At 34.5% G+C, this 24903-nt stretch overlaps 1 protein-coding gene across 32 annotated transcripts in view; it reads right to left on the bottom strand.

Annotated features, from left to right (window-relative positions):
• The window catches only part of TRDN (triadin), a 228023-nt gene that overhangs the window by 168956 nt on the left and 34164 nt on the right, over positions 1-24903 (bottom strand). For 27 of the 32 annotated variants that reach the window (XM_085576497.1, XM_085576507.1, XM_085576508.1 and 24 more), the window contains exons 2-5: positions 21534-21743; positions 15431-15478; positions 8854-8991; positions 6838-6864 (exon numbers count right to left, since the gene is read on the bottom strand). In XM_085576497.1, the coding sequence (XP_085432623.1) occupies positions 6838-6864; positions 8854-8991; positions 15431-15478; positions 21534-21738 (418 nt within the window). In that variant the 5' untranslated portion in view covers positions 21739-21743. The remainder of the gene's footprint in view (positions 1-6837; positions 6865-8853; positions 8992-15430; positions 15479-21533; positions 21744-24903) is intronic. The other 5 variants (XM_085576514.1, XM_085576512.1, XM_085576513.1 and 2 more) reach the window with 3 other exon arrangements.

Here is a 24903-nt window from a genome sequence, read left to right on the forward strand (position 1 = left end):
TCCCTCCAAAACCTAAATAATTTATTATTATTATTATTATTATTATTATTATTATTATTATTATTATGATTATTATGATTATTATGATTATTATTTTATTTTCCTCTGGTAAGGTTTCCATTTGAAACAGAAAAAGCAATATCTTATCAGAAAGGTTTTTACAGGGAGGGAGGTACTTGCAATTGTCTTTGACTTATTGTCCTGTAAGCAGCACTGTCATTCTTCAGGGAGACCATATGCAGAATTTTATGGTGGAATTTTAATGACTGGGCTTTTGAAAGAACTGAAAGTGGAAGATATTAAAAGTTTTCAATGCTAAACATTTTAACATAAAGTTAAGATTTATTCTTAATACATATAAAGATGTTAAAGCTGTGTTTTTCAACCCCAGACAGTAGTCCTTTACTTTTAGATTCTAAAATCAAAAAACCAAAAATTAAAAGACAGACACCTCTTTACTCAAAGAAATCAGAGATAGAGACAAATTATCAAAACCAGTGGAACATGAAACTGTCTTGGCATGTTTCTCCTTATGGATGCCAGTCTGTAAAGATGTTATTGGTCCATTAGTAAATGATATTTTTCATAGACAATTTTATCAGTCTGCATTTAATTGAGTGTAATTTTCTGAAGAAAAAATGCAGGCAAGGCTTGTAGACCTCTTAGAGCAAAATTATGTATACAACTATACCTAAAATCTCTAATCTTGATTTGCATCAAACAAATATTTTTCCATATTAATCTATTTAATTGTTGCTTGGTTGGGTCTTTTAGTTTTGTTTCTTTGTTTCTAAAGGGTGTTAAAAGTGATAATAAATTAAAAAATAATTAATTATAATAAAAATAATAAAAAGAGATCACAGACTCAGTTACTCTACCAAGATTTCAAAAACATGAACTCTTCAGATTCTATCTTACCATATTAGTCTGTAAATAGTCATTCCTTGACAAATTAAATCACGTTTGGATCCAATCTATTTTATTTCAGGGGTTTGGCATGCAAAAGGGAGAAGTTTCTGTGGGTCATGAACATGGGGTCCATTTGCTACCTCCTCTCCTTGGCACAGCAATAGCTGTGCAGGGATCTAAGTTCACTCAGAAATATACAAGCCTCCCAGTTTTGATGCTGTTGGAAAAGTTGTTCATTTTCCAGGTCAGGCACAGCAGACTCCTCCCTCCAGTGGGGACCCTCTCCTCTGAGTGAGAACCTTCCCAGAGCTCCATTACTGGGGCATAAATTAAGATTTCCATGAAGATTGCATGGATATCTTCACATAAGGTTTTCCCTGATTTAAGAGGCTAACTTCAATAGTTGCAAAACTCTCTTCTACACTTCTGTCCAGGGTCCCTACTAGCCTTGTGGCCCAAAGTTCTCTCTTTCTCTTTTAAAATATATCTGGTAAGTTTGGATTGAAAAGTTTCAGGTCAAACTGAAAACAAATCACTATTCTGGAAAAGACAAAAGAACTAAAATTGAACATCCCTGTACCCTTGTGGTATCTTGCCTTTTTTCATCTGAGTTATATGGAAAATATTTTCTTTCTTTTATAAAATGCTATTTTATGGTGGATATGCAATTGCTGTATTGATCAATGTAACTAAAACCAGATGAAATTGTTAAAGGAACATTAATAACAGAAATGGAGGCCACAAAACTAAAAAATGCAAAAAATACATATCTGGAAAAGTAGTTTGACATCTGAGAATTGAACCAATCAATGATTCCCATCTTTTAACACAGAGTGTACTTTACACAAAGATATGCAAAATGTTTTATAGTAAAGTGTAACCTAGGGAAACAGCAGAAGCCTTTTAGAGAGCTCTTTAATAGCAACTCATATACAGAGAAGGGAACATTACCATAGAGCAACATAAAAAAAAAACCTGAATTCAGAAGGCATTATCAGTACAAACAGGTATATACTTTAGGGATGAATGGAACTGTGTAATTATTTTTAAGACACATATATGACAACTACAGTAACAGAGTTTTCAGGTTGCATTTTTATGGTATTCTGAATTTATTGTCTCTAGTTCATTTCCAATCTGTCTGTAGCCTTGTGTTCACAAGAAGTTGTAGATGGATTACAACCATGCAAACACTGTGTCCCTTCACTGGGGGAAATGTTTGGATATGGAGGGCTCCCTTGGGAAATTATAACTATATTTTTAACAGTTCTGATATACTTCCTGAGGCATCTGCACTGGTCACTCATACAGCAATAAAGACTTTTGTCCAATCCACTGAGTCAGCTGGGCTTTTGATCTAATCCTACATTCTTAGGTACTTTGATAGTTAAAAACAGTCTGACACACATGATAAATTGTAGGACTAATAACTTGTTCACTTGATCACTGCACCAAAAAACTATGCAGGAAATTGTCTGGTCTGAGAATCTTTCCTTTTGGGAGCACTTTGTCTGTTAGCACAGATCAATACCCAGTTCTGAACAAGCCAATAGATTGTGCTGAATAAATTCTGGCTGGCCTAACCTTGGGGTGGAGAAGGGGTTAATAGGAGTGAGTGTCTGGCATCAGGTCTAGGGTCTGGCATCATACACCTTGGCCAGAGCTGCTGAGGGTGAGTCAGTGTAACTGACAATCCCCTTAGAAGCTGACATGTCTTTTAAGAGCATGATGTGTCTTCAGAATATTAATAACCAGCCTAATACTCTGGCAATGATACTCTCATTTGAACTGAAGACAGATGGATAAGGTGCTTTGCCAAAAAGTTTATTTGTCTTTTACAAAATTTCTTGTGACCTTTAACAGAAATTTCTAGTCTGTGTTGACTTTTGTCATAATTTATTATTTTAAAATCACATTTTTCTAAGAAAAAAGTCAAAAACATATTTTTCTGTCTCACATATACACTAACTCACAGAAAACTGGAGATCCTTCTCTACCTGAAGGAATTGTTTCTTTTGGTTGTAGGTAAGAATAATCTTATGCCAATAATAAAATTTTCAATAACACAGAGATGGATAACTGTCACAATGGTGCTTTATTTCTTTCTCTGCTTTTTAATTGAATAGTATTAATAGAAATTAAAATTATTTACAGTTTAATAAAGACTTTTCAGGCATGGTTTTCAATATTGAAGTGTTTGTACTTCTTTACTATTTACACATCTTTATTTCCAATTTTGTGTTTTCTCAACTCTTTTCCAAACTCACAAATGAGGCCAGTAGTGTCCACAAAAAACCAAACAAACAAACAGAACCCCCCCCCCCCCACTTTTCCTATTTTTTAGCAGTAATTTCTAGCACAAACATGCAAGCATACAGCTCTCAAGTAATAGAATGTGTCTCTAAAGGTGAAACTAACCCTGCAAAAATGAACAAGATTATCACTAATAACTATTATAGAAAAATAATGAAGCTAAAAGCAAATTAAGCCTGAAAGAAAGAATTAAACTTCTTTGTCATTTGTGAAAATGCTCAGTAGTTTTTGGATGTTGAGAATATGCATTGTCAAAGACTGCAAAGTCCCCTCCAGAATAATCTTTCACTATGTCCACTGAAGAATACTGCTTTGCCAGACAATATTAAATGTTCATTCTTTTCAAATTATTGAAGATAAATATTAGTGATAAGACTTGGACTGGCAAAAATAATTGCAATAAAAAAAAAAGGTGTTTGAGAGATATTTTCATATCTTCAAAGGATTCTGAAACTGATATTAATCCCATTGCCTGTGAAAGTCCATTGTCATTACTTGTACTTCTATTATCTTTGCTTTTAATTTACATCTCTAGGAAAGTGATCATTGCTCTCTTTGGGATCATAATTATGATTAGACTTTTCCTCTTTCATGGTTAGACAATGTCTTTATCACTCCTCTTGAATTTTTTTCCAATATACAATTGTATTTTGATATCAGCAATCTTATTTTTCAATTACTATATTCCAATATAAAGTAAATTTTATGCAAACATTTTAGCATTCAAAAAAGATGCTAGAGTGAAGGCTTGTCCATTCAGTAAAAACAGACATGGAGATTTTAAAAAAAGTCTCATTCTTTTCATGAATACCACAATAACTGTGAGTTTGATCCAATACAAATGCTTAAATATCAGGCACAGCGACCACAGTGCACATTTCCAGAGTGAAATTTGAGAGAGATTTTCCATAAAAATATGAAAAAAAAAATAATTGTTCATATTCTGGAGACAACAGTAGTGTACTGCACAATCTCACTGGTATTTTTTTCTTGTTTAGAATGTTCAAATGCCAGTGTCACCTAAAGAAGGATTCTTCATAAAGCTACAGAAAAAATTACTGCTCAGACTAGAAGGGATTTTGGTGCAGAAATGGCCCTTTACAAGTAGGCGAAGAAAACTCCATAACCAAAAAATTTGGTTCTAAATTCATGAATAAAACGAATGTTTTGACACTCAAAAATCCCCAGATCTATTTGTATAGATGGTCCTCTTTTGGGTCCAGCCCTAATAGCAGCAACATGGAAAAATCACTGATTCTGCGTCTTAATTTTTTGTTTGGTTTTGTTTTAGAAAGCTTTTCCTTCCACAAGTCTTATTTATGGGCCATGTAAATGACAGCACAAATTAGTTGAGAAAAGCTGCTTGGATAGATGTGCACCTTGTGCTCAGGGGAACAGATTGTGATGTTTGTGAGCGCTACCTGCAGGAGCTCACCTGAGCCCCCAGCTCACCTCCCGGGGCTCTGCCTTCTGTGCTCACGAGCCTCAGCTCTAGGAGAGAATTTCATGTGCCTAAGCAGAAAAGCTGTTCACTAAACTACACCACAGAGCACTCAGAAAACTTCTGATAAGCCTCAGACTCTGGCAATTAAGCTCCTTGATGTTTATACAGTTTTAGAAGCCTGCAGAGAGACAGGAAGGACTCTGAGGGGCCGAGAGGCGCCAGTCGCTGAGGAGACACATGCAGTACTCTGCACTGGCATTTCCAAGGGACTCGTGGCTTCAGGCCACATATGTTGTATTTCTGTAGCTCAGTAAAAGAGGTGACAAAATCAAGTATAAACCAGGCCAGATCCTGACTGCCAGGATGAAATGGAGACCTCCAGTCGCTTGGAGATGGTAAGTTATTTGAGGATGTTGCTATGTGAAGGCTTATGGCATTACTTATGACAGAAAGGGGCACTGTCTTCAGCAGGCACAGTCAAGAGAAAGTGTTTTTCAGGGAGACAAGGATGAGAATGCTTATACTCTAAAAGACAGAGGGAGAAGCTTGAGCACACATCCAGGAAGTGGAAAAGCCCACTTTAAATTTGTTTTACTGTTCTGGAAGGTGAAGCATGTTTGAATTTGGGCCTTTTCACAGTTGTGTGGCTGCATAATTCTGCAAGGTACCAGATCTGGAGAAATCACGAGGTTCTTGTCCATTTCCTTTATACCAAAGATAGAAGAACACTCTCAGGATTTATGTCCAGAGCCAGGATAGTGAGGAAAACATTCCCAACAGGCAGTTAGATACTCAGCTCCTTGGATGGAGCAATATTAGGTCCAAAAAACTATACAGTAACTTCCAATTGCTTATACTTTAGCCTTGAGATTGTTTACATGGCTTCTCTGAATTCTGTTTCTACATCTTTCTGTCCCAATGCAAAGGGTAAAGTCTATGTCACTGATTTCCAGAGAAGAAGGGATTGCAATGTGGAGCGTGGTGTTTTTATGGATTATGCCCTCCTAGCCATGCAGTAACAGCACTTTCAGCCTGGGCCCTATACCTGCCTGTGGTGAGAAGACAAATCCCACCCATGTACATCCTTGCCAACAATGTGCTACAGCTTCAGACTCTGTGCACCTCCTATAAAATTAAAAATGTACCTGTCTCTATGGGAAAAGAGACAGAAGTAAAGTTTTTACAGTTCTTACAGACGAAGTAAAGAGAGGGAATCTTTTCCTACACTGTCTGTAACTTTTCCTAACATGAGGAGTCATCAATGGAAAGATAACTGCTTTTGGTCTTCAAGCCTATTAATTTCTTGGATTACAGATTGAGACTGACAGATTATTTCATTAAATATAAGCCTGATCCCATTCTATTTAACTTCAGAGAAAACTGGATAGTAGTCTCAGAAGCAACTGGGTGATAGATTCTTCAATATAGGCATTTACCCCTTGAGAAGTTGATGGATGCCAAATTCAGTTCATATAAGGCTGCTTACTTTTCTTGAGCTTTGCTCAATATGGAGAAAAAATATGCCCTAGTTTTGAAAAGATTTACATTCTATCATCAGTAATTCCAGCCTTCTAATACATTTGCATTTTGATTTAATAGAAGTTGAATATAAGTTTTATGTTTCAACAAAATAATTTCAATATCCATAAAGATTATAATATAAATCCTACTTCCTTCACTTGTCTGCTTTAAAAATTCAATGATAGCTAAGTAATTTTTTCAAAAGATTAGGATGCAGTCCTTTCTTTAGGGGCCTGTGTTGGCTTCAAGTAAAATGCTTGACAGTACCTCATCATTATTTCTCACTAAATATACTTTCCATATTATTATTTCTGAACTTTATTTCTATACAGACATGCATATAACTCCTTTGCATTATCAGATGTCCCACAAGCATGACAAGTATAAAAATAACATTTCTGTAATTCTATTTTTATATTCTTTTTTTCAGATTTTCTGTAATAATTATATAACAACGAATAATGAAATAGTAAAGAATCCTTACAAATTCTTACAACAAACAGCTCAGTAAATATTATTTGTGGTTTGCATTTAAGGGGTTTGCTAGAGCACAACTGAAAAAGTTAGTAGACTGACAATGGAACTAGTGTCAGAATTTATATCACAGATATACAGTTAATTCTTAAATTATTATTAAGCAACTGACCGACCTTTTTTCAGGGAAGGTTCCACTTCACCTAAACCAAGAGAAAAAAACAGGTATCAGAGAAAGGATTAAAAAAACTCAAACCAACAAAACCCAACCCAACCCAAACCAAACCAAACCAAAACCAACAAAAAACCCAAAATTAAAACCAAAACTAAAACCAAAACAACTCACAAAACAAAACAAAACAAAACAAAACCTAAAAAACAACACATTTTTTCATTTTGGCTCATTTTATTTCAAAAATATTTTTTCTTCTTTATATGCTAAATGACAAGCATCTATTCTGAGATTCTGTATTATTCATTAAAAATCTAATTTGCCATAGAGTTTTGGGTAGATAAATTTAAGGTGCAGTAGTAACTAAGGAAATATCCAAATCTCTATTTGTGCTTCTGAATGTTAATTTGTGTCTACAGTTAAAAATTTCCTTTACTTTATGCTTGTTTCCACATTTTAAGGGAAGGCTCACTGGTTCTTTTTAAATTCCAAATAAAGTACGTATGAAATTTAACAAGATTGTAAATCTAGCAATGCTTCCAGTGAAACACAAGGCAAAAAAAAAAAAACAACATTTCAGTCTAACTATAAGCACTTGATTGCTGCAATATGTTATTGCACTTCCATGTAAGACACAGAATTTGAAGGAGTGATCCTGGCCAGTGTGCAGCCTCAGCTGCACTGACTACAGCACAGAGTGGGCAGGGTGCTCAAAGCACTTAATTGTTATGATATAGTGCAGTAAGATGCCTTACTGCCTATTCACACTCCTGGTTGATGATGAAATTCCACTTGGGCAAAACACTGCCAGAGCTAATGTTTCCAAATCTAGTGAACATCAGGTCTTGAATTTTTGACTGTCAAGTATTTTATGACTTTTCCTGCTGCCATTAGCACTTAGACAGTCGAGTGTTTGAAAGTTTGCACATGCTTTGGGAGTTATGAGATGCTAAAAATGCATGCTGATAAGATTTTACCAGGCTCTCTATTTTTTATCTTTTCTGTTTTTCAACCTTAAGAGAGACTAGCTTTCTGCTAGTTATAAATCGTATCTCAGAATAGGATGCCCAATTCACAGACTCGCATGTAGCAGCCTATCTATTAGCATTCATATACAATGCTAATATAAAAAGATCATGCACATATTTAAAAGTTAACACTGGGTAATATCTCAGGCTTCTGAACAAATGGGTAGAAGTCAGTTTCAGTACACATCACTTTTTAATTATATTCTGGTGTAGCCAAATGGAATATAAAATAAACTACCATGAAATGAAGATGTCACTCCTAAACTTATCACTTGTCAGAATGACCAATATGATGTGACGTGATGATCCACTGCTGTGCCCACACAGGGGAACTATTTTTTTGTTTGTTTTGTTTTGGTTTTTTGGTTTTTATTAACAGAAGGAGAGTTATTTCCAAAATCAAAATATTAGTAAGTTACTTTCATTTATCTGGTTATGTCAGATGAAGAATTGTACCATAATGGCAAAATAATTTCTAGTAAACTGAATAATGTGCAATATGATGTCCAAAATCATGTAAGTTCAGTTGAAATGTTATATTTTTTAAATTTCAATGTATTGCCCCATTATCAATATGTCAAATTGAAAAAGTTCTAAATTTCTTGATGTATCTTGTATATTTTCCAGGGTTCTTTAGATTCTTGCTGATTAAAAGATGTAGCCATTTCCATTCTCCGAAGCAATATTCTGATGCATATTTTGGTTGTGGCTTTGAAGTCGTATACAAATTAATGTTCTTTTCTTCAAGATATACCCATGATAATCTTTAATTCTGACAGCTTTTCTGTAATAGTACATTAAACATGAGATGAAAGCTAATAAAGAGACCAATTTACTCATTGGAATAGCCAGTGGATGCTTTATTAGCAACAATGTTCACTTTTCCTTTTTGTTTGACCTTCTTGTCTGTGATGTTAAAAGCCGAGTAAGCCATTTTAATGCTTGTGAAACAGCAGTTAGAGGAGTTACAGAAGTCTTTACATTACAAATACCTTCATCATTGTCATCATCATCACTCCATACGATGTCAGACAGTAAAGAAAAAAAGCCATAAATCCAATCAGAAGACTCTTCCAGTGTCTCATGAATGATTCTCAGTGGTTCTGTGCTGAGCTTGTGAACAGATCTTCCTGAGTGCAGAGTTTAAAACAAAAGCGATTTGAAAAAAGAACCCAAACCAAACAACCTCTTCAGTAATAAAAGTACATCTTCATTTTATACAGAACTAATTATACTACTTCTTTTAGCAGAAAAAAAGGATTGTGAATGTTAATTTTTATTACTCAAGCATTTGAGGACAGCTCTCCTTCCTGTGGAAGGCTGGTATATAGTGTCTTACTGCACTTGCTGTTCACAGAGTGATTAAGGACTTAGTGTACAATTTGGTTTGATGTTGTACTCCAAGTTCTGGCTCTCCTTCTGGGGCTTGACTGGGCAAAATATAAATACAGATTTCATTCTAATATTCTTCATTTTAGGTAATCACTTCATTTCAGTTTTTAATCTGACTCAGACCCCCTGCCTCTTGATGCCCATCTAGGATTCAGTCCCACTCGTGTCATATCTCCTCACTGAGCTCCTTCCTTCAAACAAGTCCTGTCTGAAGAAATTGCTGAGCCTCAGGTTAGCTGCTCAGACAGGTCACGTCATTGTCATGGACCACACATACAGGATGGGAAGAAGAAAGTTGTGCATACTCAGGCCAAAATTAACCTAAGTTCAGAACAAACAGGGATACAAATCCAGATAGTGGGATAGAGATAATTTCTTTCAATCACATACTCCTGTGATTCTGGTTCTTCTCCCATGACTTTTCTAGAATTTCTTTCACATAACGTGTGCACGTGTGCATACTTATTCTGGTCTCACTGCCTCTTTAGACAAGCAAATTGTGAATCAAGAAAGCTGTGCAGTTTCATGTCCTCCACCTTCCTGGAACCTCTGATGGAAGTGAGACTTCTGCTCCCAACTGTATCCACACCCAGGCAGTGCAGCCATCAGTGGGTTATACCAGTCCTCCCTTAAAGGCTTTTCCAATTGGGATTTCACCAGATTTCTCTGTACCTGACACACTACTTCAGAGAGACTTTCCCATCTCTGACAGGCTTCTTCTTCTGACCATTCTGTGCAGCAATTTTCTACTTTCTTGAACTATGTACCAAACATTGCTTAGGAAGAGGGAAAACCCTCCTTCAGTCTATGATACTGCCCACTGTACTTGCAACTGCAGACTGAGTCATTGCCTGGCCTGTGCAAAGCTTTCCCACAAATACAAACTACTGAATGTAGACTACAAATGTGATTTGGACTTTTGGCCTAGTGTTGCCCTTAGAAGTTTTGATAGAAATATGTATCCTGGATTTAACATTATCAAGATAGAAACCATACCTCTGTTGTTTTTCTGTAAGTAAATATCTTAGTAGGACGCTAAAGACAAGTCTCTTCAGAACTACTTCTGATTGCAGTGTTCTGACTCACAAGCCAAATCTCAGCATTAATCAGATGCAGTCTCACATGGACTTACAGGCTAGAAATCATGCAAGGTGCAGGCTTAAAGTAACTTTTTCTGTGACAGCAGTATGAACAGTTATTTTCTTAGTGTTGTAACAAAACTTAGATGTAGCTTTATTTGAAATATAAATGTATCACTATGCATCTTCATTTTATTTATAATTAATTATTCTGAAACACGAGAGACCAGGCTTTCTATTGGTTTGCATCTGCTTGTTGATAATGCAGACCAAAGAAGTATTGTAGTTAATATTTTGTGAATATTGTATTATATAGGTATGTGCTGCTGAACAATCAGATGCATCAAATAAATTAAAATTGTGACATGATGCAATGACAGAGTTGTAAAGAAATTAATTTAGTGCACTACTATGCTCACTATTTTATTTATAAAGAATGAATAGTAAACAAGCAAATATTGACTTTGCTTAGCATGACACTTCTTTGCATTGTCTTCATGCATTGAGATGTAGAAATCAAATTTTTTCAAGTGATTTGCCACAAATTGTCTTCTCAAGTGTTAACCAGAAGAAGGAATACCTATACTTAGGCTCTTAAAAAGTAAATTTGTGATCTGACCCCTGATGCCATTTACACTTTATTCTAATCTAGAGGTGCTAAGGAGTCAAAGTGGACTAAGAACAGACATGGCCAGAGGTGTCTTAGCATAATCAAAATTTTGATTCACAAGCAGGGATGGTTTAACTTTGGAGAGCTGCCTTTATTTTCAGTGTGGCTATCCACCCTCCTTTTACCCACTGGTTGGTTAGGGAGGGCTCAGTTGCTTTTACAGCCACAGGTTTTTACAGCTGCAAGGACTACAGCTATAAACTAACAAGAATTGGTGTCAATTTATTTTAATATACTGGTCTATCAACTAGCAGTTCAAGAACTGCTTCTGCTTCACAGGTAGCAGAGCTGTCCCCCCTGGGCAGGCAAGGGAAATGCTCAGAGAAGTGCAAGATCAAGAGCAGAGGAAATTATTCCAACCACCCCAAGGCAAGCCATCTTTGCTGATGAATCAGTCTTCAACATCATATCCTGGTCTTTAATTCATAGCATCTTCATACCACACTATGAAAAGGGATTAGAAATTATAAGTGTCCAGAGGCAAAATTGTATGTCCAGTCATGCCTATGCTAACAGGCACAAGTTGCAAATCCTTTTTAACATAGAAAGTTTAGAAAAATCAGTTTGGAGCTGCGTAGAGGACACTTTATTGGTATTTGCAAAATGAAATTTTGTATTCAAAAAATACTGTAAGCTCAATTGAGGTCTGATGCAAGTGGCACAAACCTGGAAAATTATGTCCTCTTGCACAGATCTGTTTGACTTGTGTTGTATTTCCAACATTTTTAAGAGTAGTGCTAATAGTAATGATGTGTTCTAGAATTCTTAAGAAAACCACACCAAGTAGTGCTGAAGCGAAAATTAAGACTGATTAAATCCATACTTTTAATATTCCCAACAACTTTGACAACACCAGGTGCTACAAGCTCTCTAGTAGAATGAAATACAAAGGAAATGAAACAATTCTTGTGTTAGCAAGTACAGAGAAAGATTCAATTTACCTCACACACATGCAAATAGAGACAACCATTTCCAGAAGATTTATATACTCAAGAGCGAAGCTGAAAGAATGCTGATTTTCATAACAAAGTTTGAGCTTCATATTTTTTTAATTTAGAGATGTCCAGCAATTGAAAGCATGATGAGATTTTTTTACAATCATCTTGTAGTCAACATATTTGTCCGGATTAGCAGTCTTCTACCCAACTTCTCATTTCTTAGCAAATCTTAGGAGACTAATTATTTTAAAAATAAGCTCACAATAGATTTCCTTTGCTAACATATGGAGTGTAATATAGAATTTGTAACTAATGTACAGCTATTATTAATATTTTATAGATTAATATAATTGATCCAAACTGCAATTATTACATCATATACCACATAAAATTCATTGCTTTGGAAGAAGAGGGGGCAGGATTTTGCACTTAAAAGAGGTTATTTCTCAGAATATTTCTCAAATATATACAGAATTGTGAATTTTAAGCTTTTGTTTAACTTTTAAATAGGAATTGAGCTAATTTTTTAGTCTTAGATAAAATAGTAAACAACTAATAAATGCCTGTTGAAGGAGGGGAAAGGAAGTAAATGATTTCTGAGGAGGTAAAGTTCAGACATGAAACATACAATTAATGTTGAAGAATTTAGTTGACACAATGTAATTACCTTTAATCACAGTTTAAAAACAGATTATCCTTTTACCGAAATATACCTGGAAGGATACTTAATCCCTGGTGTTCCTAAACTCCCTCAAAAGCCAGAAAGACATTGTGACCTTCAGAAGACAAGTGTCGCTCTTCCCTCTGAAATCTGTTTTAGGGTTACATGAATTAATTTCCAAGGATACCCACTCCTTTCCATTGACTATAAAGGAAGTCTGAAAATTAGCATGGACATGTCACCTTAATTTCCTATTACTGAGGTATATGACATGGACCCTGCTAGTGATGCTGTTTCAGAATTAAATCCTTCTTGTTATTGTGCACTTCGGCTAAGCACTTAGATTTGTAACTTTACATTCATAATTAATGCCAGGTCTATACAAATATTCCCCTTGATAAATTATTTACGTTCCAGAACAGCACCAATTCCACAAAATGCATTGCCAGAACGTTTTGTTTGTCAAAGTCTTTTATTACTTGGTATAGTATAAGAGATGTTTTTCAGATCAGGAAAATTTCTTCTTTCTTGTGCTGGCATGTTCACTCCTGTGAGCATAGTAACAGTTTTGTTGTTTCATTTTCAGAGGAACAATCAGAATTCCAGAACCTTCTGGAAAATTATGACATTTAGAAGAATTAAAGCTGACAGAGGAGGAATTTCAATCAAATGGAAGGAATTTGTATACTACCTTTCAAAGAAATCTTATTCTAGGACAACTCAATTGAATTTGATTGGAGAATGTTTGTTAGCTTTTGGAGATATCTGGAAGATTATTTGGATTTTCTGTACTAAACATATGCAAATATAGTTAAAATAATTAATTAAGAAATAGTTTCATATGTGTTATTGGTATTAAATACTTCTAGAAAAGTCCCTGCTTAATTTGAAGCAGCACATCAAGGGCTATGATTCTTTGTGGCTCTCAGCATTACTGGTACAGAAAGAGTAGTTTGATTAAAAATGTCAGAACAGTCCTGAACAATTAATTTCTTAATTTATGAAGTCTCTCTGGCTCACAATCTTAATTCCAAATGATTTTAAAATCACTTTTTTTATCTTCATGGTATTTAATAGTCACACTTAACACAACTCCTTGAAACCAGGCAATAACAAAGATCTCAAGTCCTGCCATTGGCATTAGGCATATTCTTGGTAACAAGAAGATAGAAGGTAATTTTCATGAAGTGACTAAGTATTTTTGAACAGAAAACCCCTTTTTTTCACCAGGACTGATAATACATTAAAAGTGATGTTTGGATACAAGAATTGAGTAATCACATGGTATGATTTGCTATAGCCACTCAAGAAAATTTGGTTATGTTTAATAGTCTGTATTATTTTTTCCTGCAAAGTGCATAACAAAAAGTGACTAATTGATTATCTGTGCAAATCACTTCAGTCATTATTCTCATCTTAGTAACTCTGTCAGAAATGTAGTTTCCTATCAATCTTTTTTGCTTGTCAAATGGATAAATGTATACTCACTCGAGTTCAACCTCTGTTAAGGTGGCCTTTTTTTTTTTTTTAATGAATCACAGAAAATTAGTTAATAATTGTTGGATTTTCATCAATTAGATATTTTGACTCCAGTGAATTGAATGCAATTAAGTTACAAATGATAGTAATTATCTGGTGCAAGGATTGATCTATGAGATATAAACTACTTCATTGACATTGACGAGGTACAGCTGATGAAGACAGAGAATTTCTGTTGTGTTTGATACAATACAAAAGCCTAACACTAGCTTGTGGTAATAAAACTTATTCTATTAGTAGTAAAATATTCTACTATAAATATAGAGACCTATATTTTAATTTCAAAGTTTATATATTTGTAAGTTTCTTTTTTTATACTCTTTGATCTTTTGAAAAGTAGCATCTAAGACACTAAACTCAATATACATATAGTCTCCTATTAGTACCATTCCAGTTTATCAACATAACTGTCCTTAGGTCTTACACTTTTGTTTCATAGACTAGCATTTTTGTCAAGCTTATAGCTCTAAGCCATAAACAGGTAAACCTCTGGTTGCTACCACTCAATTATTAGTATAAAAATACTAATTGAAATTTTAATTATATTGCATATAAAAACTGACAAAAAAGTGCAGAGTCAGCTTTCTCAGTAATGTCCATTTAATAAGTACATATATGGTAAATATTAACAGCCTGTGGCTGTCTCTTTCTAATATCAACCCTAGATAATTATATTGAGGTCAAGTTCATAGGGAAAGCCTCATCTGAAAGTGAACAAAGAAGCAGTTATAACTAGAATTTACTTGCCAATATTTAGAAAGAAATTCACAAACTGTCACAAAGTAATTTCAGGTCCATTTGATATAGCCCTACATGTGGATAGGAGTGTATGTATAGGGTGGGCTTTAAGTGTAGTTTATATGACTGGATTTGATATCAGCTGGAAGGTTTTGATTTGATAGTTCAGATTTTCATTAAGTGGTGTTTTCTGAAACACATTTTATCTAAAATATTTTGAAGTTTTTTTTTCTTATTCTATGGGTTCAGTTCTCTGACTAGGAACACAGATCTTCAGATCTGTAAGGGCATCTGTAATGCCCTTTAAACGGCATTAAAAGTGTAAAATTAGTACCTCAGCTTGACACTATTTCCTGGGACTCTCCTGGCTAGGGGCATCTCTTAGCTGTCAGAACTACTTCAAGCATGACGAGAAAATGAGGAATGTGCTGTTGCAAGCCCCAGCCAGGCAGAGTTGGGGTTAGCTGAGAAGCAGTGCTGGCCTCTGCTCATTCCCATGCTTTGTTATCATCCACACACATATTCAGAACACTGCAGGCAGAAGGTCTTTACCAGGAGGGAAACAGGGATCATCGCAGTGCTGTGAATAGGTGGCTATACCTGATGGCAACAGCATGAACCCCAGAAAGGTCAATAAAAAAAACAAAGAAACACCATTAGCAATAATGAATGTTCTCAGCTGTCTCTTGGCTAAAGGAAACACTTAAGGAGTGAAGTGAGGAGTTGTTTATAATCTCTATGGGGCTCCTGTTATGTGCCAGAAAATGGAGTTTATTAAAAAGAGAAACGGTATGCTGTAGATGTGAGATAATACAGTGTGAATCACAGCAAGGTAAAAATGTGGTCAAACAATGCCCAGTATTTTCACAAGTCACAAACAAATTCTATTGCTGAAAAAATATATTACATATAGGTGATTCTAGCTGAGACTTCAATTTCTTCAACAGAAAATAACCAAAGAATTGCATCATTGCAATTGTTACTGGAATGAATTACTGGTTTGATTTGTTTGTTATAAATTAGAAATTTCACAGATACCATTATGCACTGCAAATTTGCTTTGCATTTTGTGTCCCATGAATCATATTTAAGCATGAATTCTCCTATTAGATTCTTCCCTATACATTGAGACAGTTTCTGGAATTCATATTTTCAACTGCATAACCTTGCAAAGTTTGATCTATCAAAATTTATTATCTTTAATACAGTGGACCTTTTGGGATGAATGCAGCATGTGAATACTGCAATAGTTCATAGACTGCCGTTCTTTTCAGTATAAACTCATTTTCTAGGAATTTATAACTCAGCTATGAAATCTGCTGCAGACTGAAACATAAGAAACCAGGTGTCATCTGAGCAGCCCTTCTTTAAACAGGAATTTGGCTTAAATCCCTTTAAAGGATTTTTTCACAAAAGAGAGAAAAAATGTTTTGTAGGTTTTAGGTACATTAATTGAAGTCTTATATAATTAAATTAAGAACTTCATTAATAACTTTGAAAGAAATAAGCTATTCAATCATGCTTTGAATTGACATTTGTAAATATGATATAAAATATATTTCAGAAGACTTTAGCACTGTTTTGATAAATTTCAGAGTAGAAGGATTGTCTAAGGCTTTGCATGTTTGAAAAAGAGAAAAAAATTATATTAAGTTCCATTAAGTTTGCTGGTTGTTTAAACTAATCCAGAAGTTCATTCTTTTTCCTGACTAAATGCAAATATATTTTCAGTTTAAAAACTGGTGTATATATAATCAAAAAAAAACAAAAGCAAAAATAGGTACACCCTTCTTTTTGCAGTTCTTAAAATTTTCCAATGAACATTAGCCCAACAGGGTGACTGCAGTACGATGATATTGCAGAAGAAAAATGTATGTGCATATTCCTTATAATTATTATATACTCCCCAAGGCCAGACAAAATCCATCTATGACTACAAGGCAATAATAAAAATGACCACAGGTTCAGCAAGGAAATTATGACTTCAGACTGTGTTATTCAGAAGCTAGTATGGGAAGCACCACATTTGGCCAGATTTTTTTGCATTAACTTAAAAATATTAGAGATATATAATTAAAAAAAGCATCTGACTGGATGGGAGCTCCATGCACTGTTAAGTCCCCATTCCTAAAGGCATTACTTCCACAAGGGTCTGCCTTTGCTATAGGTCTCTAAAAAGCCTCTTTATTTGAGCAAAACAAATTAGGCCCAACAAAGAGCGTACCCATGGGATTTTTTACTTATTAAAACAACATAGTAAGCTCTTTCTACTAAGTCTGTCTGTGTGTGTTTTCTTTATTTTCACCTATATTATTTTGTAGGTAATTTTGGGTTTCATAGATTTGGTGAGGCTTCATTAAGTTTGATTTAGTCTGGCCTTTAGGTGACTGGCTAAATCACTGTCAATTTACTCTGAATATTGAACACTCTGGATCTGAAATTAGGGGGATGTTAATTAGCTGTAATTGGTCACAGAGATGGCAGGGAATTTTGAATGCTCTATTAGCCCATTAGCAAATATAGATTCCTGGGCAATAAAGGACTAAAATAATCTTAAATTATTGAGTTGCATTTACCAATTAAAATGTATAATCCGTTTATGTGTACAAGAAATGTATGAAATACATTAATGAATTATGAAGCCTGATAAAAAGGTGTGCTCTCTAACACAAGGGATGGAAGTAATGAACTGTTGCAAAGCACACATAAAACCAAAATTAACTTTTTTCATTTCTGAAAATATATGAGCTTTTTCAATGTGATATACTACTTATTCCATATTCATACACAGTGTGTACTGCATGAGATTTGTAGTTTCTTCACTGAAGCTTTTGTAAATGCATGTCACCTTCATACCATGTTTGAAATACTTCAGTCTTGTTCATAGTTTTTCATAGCTGTACAGTACAGCATGATAGGAATGCAAGCTTTCATTTGATTTCTCAAAGGATTGAGCATAATGCACTAAAGTACAACATTGCAAAATTTAATTTCCTTCTTCTGGGTAGATAGAACAGGTGTGAAACTTTCAGTACAGATCCAATTCTTGTCTCAAAATCAACTGCTAAAGCTAAAGAAAATTTGTAGATTCTATCCCTGTCCTAACTTCTAAACAGACACATAACCACCCAGGAAGCAAAACTTTACACATGCTTTACACCCTGTTATATTTTATGTCATGACCAGCACCTCCTGAATAATACAGAGTGCTACAGAATTTACAGCCATCATGTTCTGGATATGTAAAATTACACAAAACTGTCTTAAATCTTGCTGTGAGCAGAGCTTGAATTAATGTAATCTAAATTCACTTACCTAAACTCTAAGTGTTAAGCTCCCTCAGCCTCCCACAGTTCTATAAGCTACTTTACAAATGCTGAATAAAGAGGGCCAGCAAAAAGTAATTTACCACATCTACTTTAGGATGAAATTAAACATCTCTTTTTCATATCATTCCAGGACAAATTTCATCCCATATAAATTGTCAAAAATTTCACAAACTTGATAGTTTACTTTTAAAAGGATATGAAACCATAGCAATCAAGAAGCAAAATCTAAGGGTTGGCACTCTAATCACCAAGGGTAGTGTGATGTCCATACTGATAAATTAAAAGAATATATAAGAGATAAAATACTTATACTGATAATTTATGTATTTTTTGAATTATTTACTTTTCAGGTAATGAGAGTGAAATTGTTAATTATTGAAGGAAAAGAAAGCTCAGGTTCAAGTTTAAAGTACTTCCTACTCAGCTCATGCGTAATGTTTTTACTGAGCTCCATGAATGTCTGTGTACTCTAGGCAACTCATAATCTAGGGCATTGCACTTCCTGTATTTTCCAGAGGTTAGCATCTCTGTAGTGCAATCAAAGGAAAAAATCCCTGTCTGCTCCTCAGCCACACAGTTCCCTGACTGGCTTACCAGATCAGCCTGCTCCGCTTTCTGCTGCGCTCAGTCCTGTGCAGTGCAGTCGCTGCCACAGCTCTGCTATGGAGACGGCCACTTCTTGCACAGAAACTTAGTGAGAGCCCCTGTGGGAGGCCCTAGATCAGAATCCTCTGTCAGCTCTTTAACTGCCCTTCAAAAATCTGCAGGCTGCTCCTCAGTCACCATCCTGTCTCCTCTAGGCTGAGTTCAGCTCTCTCAGCCTGCCTCGTTCATATGCTGTCCATATTTCTGAACTTGAATGTCATGGAACTTCAGGCAGCAAAACAGGAAAGAGATTGAAAGCACTGGCTTAAGAAAGGCAAGTGTTCTTTGAGGAAAAATACACTATTTTTTCTGTGTTTTATGGAAAAAACACACAGTTGAGTATAATTTCTTTGGCATCTCTCATGTGCATTTGAAAACTTGAAAATTAATTTTAATGATGCTGGCAAAACTAAATTTACAGTCCCGATTTTAACTTTTTGCTCTTTTTATGTAGGTCTGTTTTCTCAAAGAACAATATCAAACCCAAGACAAAAAAATACTAGATTTTAGACTTAAGGAACCACTTAGAATTTTGCCCCAAATTCTACTTTCTATATGAAAAGGAGATATTACTTCCACTGTAGGTAAACTGTCCAAAAGTGAAAATCATTCTTGTATCAATAATGCCAGCTACATGATTCTATGTACAATCTTCACCTATTTCCATGGTATTTTTACAAATCACTGGGTTTAGTGCAAAAAAAAAAAAAAAAAACCACAAAAAATCAGGAGTGGAAACCTATTGGTTAGGATAACAGCTATGTAACTATTCTTATATATATGTAAATACAGAAAACAGTCTTATAAATCCTCGTCTAAAGAAGTACAGCAGTTCCTTCTCTTAATGTTTGACTTTCAATATTTGAATGTTGGCTTAATTAATCACATAGGAACAGAAATATTGCTGGGAAGGAAAAGAAACTCATGAGCTCTAAATACTGAAGTATCTTTCAGAAACTTTCCAAAAATAAAAAATCACCCTGCAGATTAAATTTAACATTGTTTTATTTCTACATCCTGGTCTGAAAACAGCAGTTTCCATAAACACTTGTGAGATTTAAGCTCATTTAACCAATACAATGTGAACAGAATTCTGTCTGCTTAGAGAGTTTCCTTCAGACTCTGGCACAGATACAGATTCTAATTGCTTAGCATTAACCTGACTTGTTTATTGAGCATGTGTGACCTTATAGCAAGTTCAGAAATTTCTGAGTTTAAGAGAGTTTAGTCTGAGTTATGTCCTGGTTCTTGACTGTTCATTGAAAACCTATTAAGAACTTGATTAACTTGACTGATTGATTGACTGATTAACATTTAATACGGAAAACCGAAGTTGAATATAACAGTTTCTCTTAGCATGTCTCTCTGTTGTAGCATCAAGTGTTTTGTGCCCAAACTAAAATCTGATGCTTATTTTGGAAGGATGTCTCAAAAATAACTTTATGTTTTCCTGGTACTGCAGAGATGTCCTTCTGAAAACAATGACAGATGAGAAGAAAGTTTAAGAAAGTTTTGTGGTACATTTTCTCCACATTTCAAGATCTGTGATGTCTATTGATCCAGAATTTGTTGTTTTCTTTCAAGATCTATATGTGTTTCAAAAGCTTTCTAAGTAAATCTTGAAGTCGATATTGATATATAGCAGGACAAAAGAAAATCTATAAATTTATCAGTAAACTAATAAAGTCCAGGAAATTTACTCCAAAACGCCAGCTCAATTTCTTTTGAATTAAAGGTTGAAGTCCGAATTTCAATTCCTAGTTAATTGTTGTGACAGATGCGATAACTTTAGTGCTGGAGTTCTCATTTAAGGAAGAGAAGGGCCCTAATAGTTTTTTTTTCTGGTTCACATACGTTTCCCAAGTATTAATAGCTGTTAGCCTCACAAAGGTTTTACTACCAAAGGCTCGCTGAACACTACGTACCCTTTACATACATAGGTAGTTAATTTATTTTCCGTTATATATCACTGACAGATAAAAGGCATAAATACTCTATTTCTTTTTATTTGCCGCTCTTTTTTTTATGTACCCCAATTAGAACCACATTCCTTGTAGTATGATCACAATCCTACTTCATTTTCACCTTTGTCCCCTGTAATCAATACAAACCATAAAGTTTGATCTTGTTCATTTATCTAGCCAAGTCTTAAAAGTAGCTTGATTATTGAAGACAAGGGTGTGTCTTAGATAATATTAAGAATCTGGTCCTCTGTACTTACGGTTTTTGAAGATCAGTTTTAGGGTTAGCATGTTCTTTTACATTTTTCTGATCATTGAACTGTGTAAGCAAATATCAGAATACTCAAGGCAACTATTAAAGACTATATTTTTGAAAATATGAATTAATACTAATTTCATTTTTCTAGAAAAAAAAATTATATAGGGATTGGAAAACAGAAATCTGACCTTACATGCTTGTATATATTTTATGTTACTATCAACATTTTCATTTTCCAGGATGAGGATGGGCTGCAAAATGGAGAGACTTAAATTATAAAGGTGTCTGAGGTGTAAACAAATGTGTTCTGACATTTCTTATAATATCTTCTCTCTTGGTAAACTCAGCAGAGACACTGTACTGTCCCCAAGGAGGTGAGACATATTTCTGTAATAGATGCTTCTTAATAAATTTTTAAAGTTGAATATACAAGGTGTCAAACAGAATATGTTAAGTTTTACCTGCTAAGTCTTTGTAATCCACCAAGTCAAACATTACAATAGCTACTGCTGACCAGGTAACAATCAGAGCAACAACGAGAAGCCATGCTGCTGGTGAGCTGAATGTTGTCACGAGGTCTTCTGTCACTGATTTCTTCCCCACTTTCATGGATGATGAAGGAACAGATCCATTCTTACCATCTATTATCGTTGTGGTTGTAGACATGTGTCCTGTACAAGCAGACAAAGCAGAGGAAAACAGCGTAAAAACTTGGAGACTTAAAGCCAGGAATAGGAATGTTGTTTTGAAATTGTTTTGTCATCAAAATTTTAAAAATAAATATAAATGTTGTATCGCTAAAAAAACGGTTCTTGGACTTTCTGGAACAAATAGTCACAACCAGCCTTTTTATTTTATGACATTTTTGAGTCTGCCACAAATAGCTACAGGCCTAGGAGAGTGATTGATGAAAGCATAAAATATTATTACCCTCCAAAGTATTGTCTTGTTATGGGCTGTAGGCCAGATTCTCAGGTGATGTGATTAAGTGAACTTCCATTGACTTTAATGGAGCTAATGCATCTATGCCACTTGAGGTTTGGCTGGAATTCTGCTGTGAAGGACATATCAGTAGCAATTGAAATATATATACTTCATTTAATCTAACAGAAACAAAAATGTTTTCCATGTCCAGGATCCTTAAAAGTTGTTAATAAGATTGTAGCTGACTTTTAAATACCTTTTTTTGTGGAATTTTCATTTAATGAAATAATCTCCTAAGAAACAAAAGCTACAATGCCAAAGTAGACTTGATTCCAGAAAGCATAGGTTTGGTAATAAAAAGGTGGTGGGAAGTTGAATGTTACTTAGCTAAGGGACCAGCTGACAGTAGTAATGAACAGTAACAGTAGTGACTTAACATACTTCATCTGAGGTATTAAAAATGCTAATTCTGGACATAATGCTAATTAGGGACACAAACCAAAATTACGGTAACTGAAACCTAATCATATTTGAAAGCTCTCAACTTAATATTCTTCATAAAATACATTTTGATAACCTAAACACTCTAGGGAGGGAAACTTTTTCCATTATATACAATAACAATAGTAAAAGTATTCCGAACACGACAGTTCAAATTAGTAGAAGACCACAGTATCTTCACTTAGTTTACAATATCTTCTTGTATGTTACAGTTCAAATCTTCAAATATATACTACTGTGTTGTTGGTCTGGTTGTTGACATCATCTTGCATAAATTAATTTTAATGGTTTAAGAGACCCTTGCTCATACAGACATCTAAAATTTCAAGGAATCAGGTGACACATGGTTTGTGGAGATCTTTGCTTTTCGCTTGCTGTTTGCTTGTCACAATCCTATAAAAATGATATTTTATGTTTGAGAGTTGCTCTGTATGAAGGTAAGCAGATTCAATTTCACTTTTGACATAAAAAATGACAAATAGGCACTGAGAAATTTTTGTTGGAGCTGAGGTACAAGCTGTTGAAGACTTTCCAATATTTACTGTCACAACCTCTATTTAGACTCTTTTTGAGAACCACATTTATATTCTTAAAGAAATAAATGAAAAAAGGATGAAATCATTAATATTACCATATATATATACATTTTATCTTCCTATTTTGCCCAAACAAATCTTCTGATCCTTATGCTAATGAATACTGGTTTTGTTCCTTTCCTGTAGAATGTTAAAACATTATCCTGATATGATAGTGAAATGCTCCTTTATGCATTTGGCAAAAACATAAAATTGGGAAGGATAATTTTGGTGGAAGAAGTTCCATAATTCTTAACCTGTCATACCTGTTGAGTTTTCAAATTCACATCGTAATCTGTTCTAGAATTCTCTCTTTTCTTATTTTGCTATGCAGTGCATTGTATTAATGAGTAGTTGCCTTAGCTCTGCCTTTTAATTTTGCTTCTGCATAAGCATCTTAGAGTTCATCAGTGCCTTACTTACAGTCCTGAAAAACTGCTCTGCTACACAGCAGAATTGTAAAAGCAAAACAAGATTTGTATATTACATATTTTTGTTACTTATTTAAAATTTATTCTTATTTATAGAATATTTATTCTGCTAATAAATAATGTCTATCATCTAGATAGAATGTATACAATTAAAAAAATATTATAAAACCATCACTGCTTCCATTTCTCAAAAAAAAATTTAGATCAAACAACTCACAGCGGGAGGAAAAATCTGTCAAGTGACAACTAATAATAAAGATCAGCTTCCTAAGTCAAACTCAAAATCAACAGCATTTTGTTATCCTACTGCATACGCAATGCAAGTAATTTGTGCATGTAACAGGTCATAAATGACACATTATGCATTGTTTCCCCTTGGGGATATCAGTCAGAGTTTATGATGTGTGAGAGAGAATAGAAAGGTACTGTCTCATCTTGACAAATCTGATTAGTGCCACAACATGTCTTCAAGGACATCCTAGTGGCAGATATTTGCAGTTATAATACGGACAATTAAAACTCTATGTGTGTATACAGATATAGACTTATAATTACCAGTCAAAGGGTCGTTCCTCTAAGTTTGTTGCTATGTACCAATAGTTCCTTACTATTTAATATACCTAACTTTTCAAACTCAGACCACAATTTGTCTTTGGTGAAGAAAATAGTAACTGGTGATTTATCAATCAGAATAATGCTGCATAGACAGAGCTCAAGTGTGCTAGAAGGATATCTATGACAAGTTTTTGGCTTTTGATGTAGTCCAGTCAGATTTCCCTTTAAAAACTCAGGATGTTACACAATAAAATTGCTGTTCTGGCATTCATTAAAGTGTGAATGAACAGCTATTGATTCAAATTTGACTGGAAGTCAAGCTAGGAAAATATTGTTATACTGCTGGAGGTTCCTGATACAGGGACCTAAGAAAGATCTCCAGCATTGTTTTAAATGCTTTGCGTTATCCAAAACATCCTCACAGGACTGGCAGGCAAAATCTACTGGAACTGTCTGAAAAAAAAAAACAAACAGACAGGATGTCCTAAAGCAAATAGAAATTAGATTTTTATGTCCCTAGATACCTATATAAACAAAATTGACTGGAGGATTTTATTTGATGATTCCTGAGAAAGACATTGTTTGCTGTTACATAATCTCATGTAGGGTGGATTGTATATTGATACCATCATCATTTCATGACTCCAAAATGAAGAAGCAGTAACACTGAGATGATCTCCCTGTCCCCAAAAACATTTTGTCATTGTAGTACCCAAGGTGTTATCCTCATGCTTTTCTCTGTCTCTTTTTTGTTTTGGGCATTTAGGTGCGCTGTTCGTTTCTGTCCACCTTCTACCGGTTCTAACTTTTTCTGCAAGCCTTCACTGATAATATTTATGAAGCTA

This window comes from Lonchura striata, chromosome 3 (genome assembly GCF_050655825.1).
Source record: "Lonchura striata isolate lonStrDom1 chromosome 3, ASM5065582v1, whole genome shotgun sequence".
Lineage (NCBI taxonomy): Eukaryota > Metazoa > Chordata > Aves > Passeriformes > Estrildidae > Lonchura > Lonchura striata.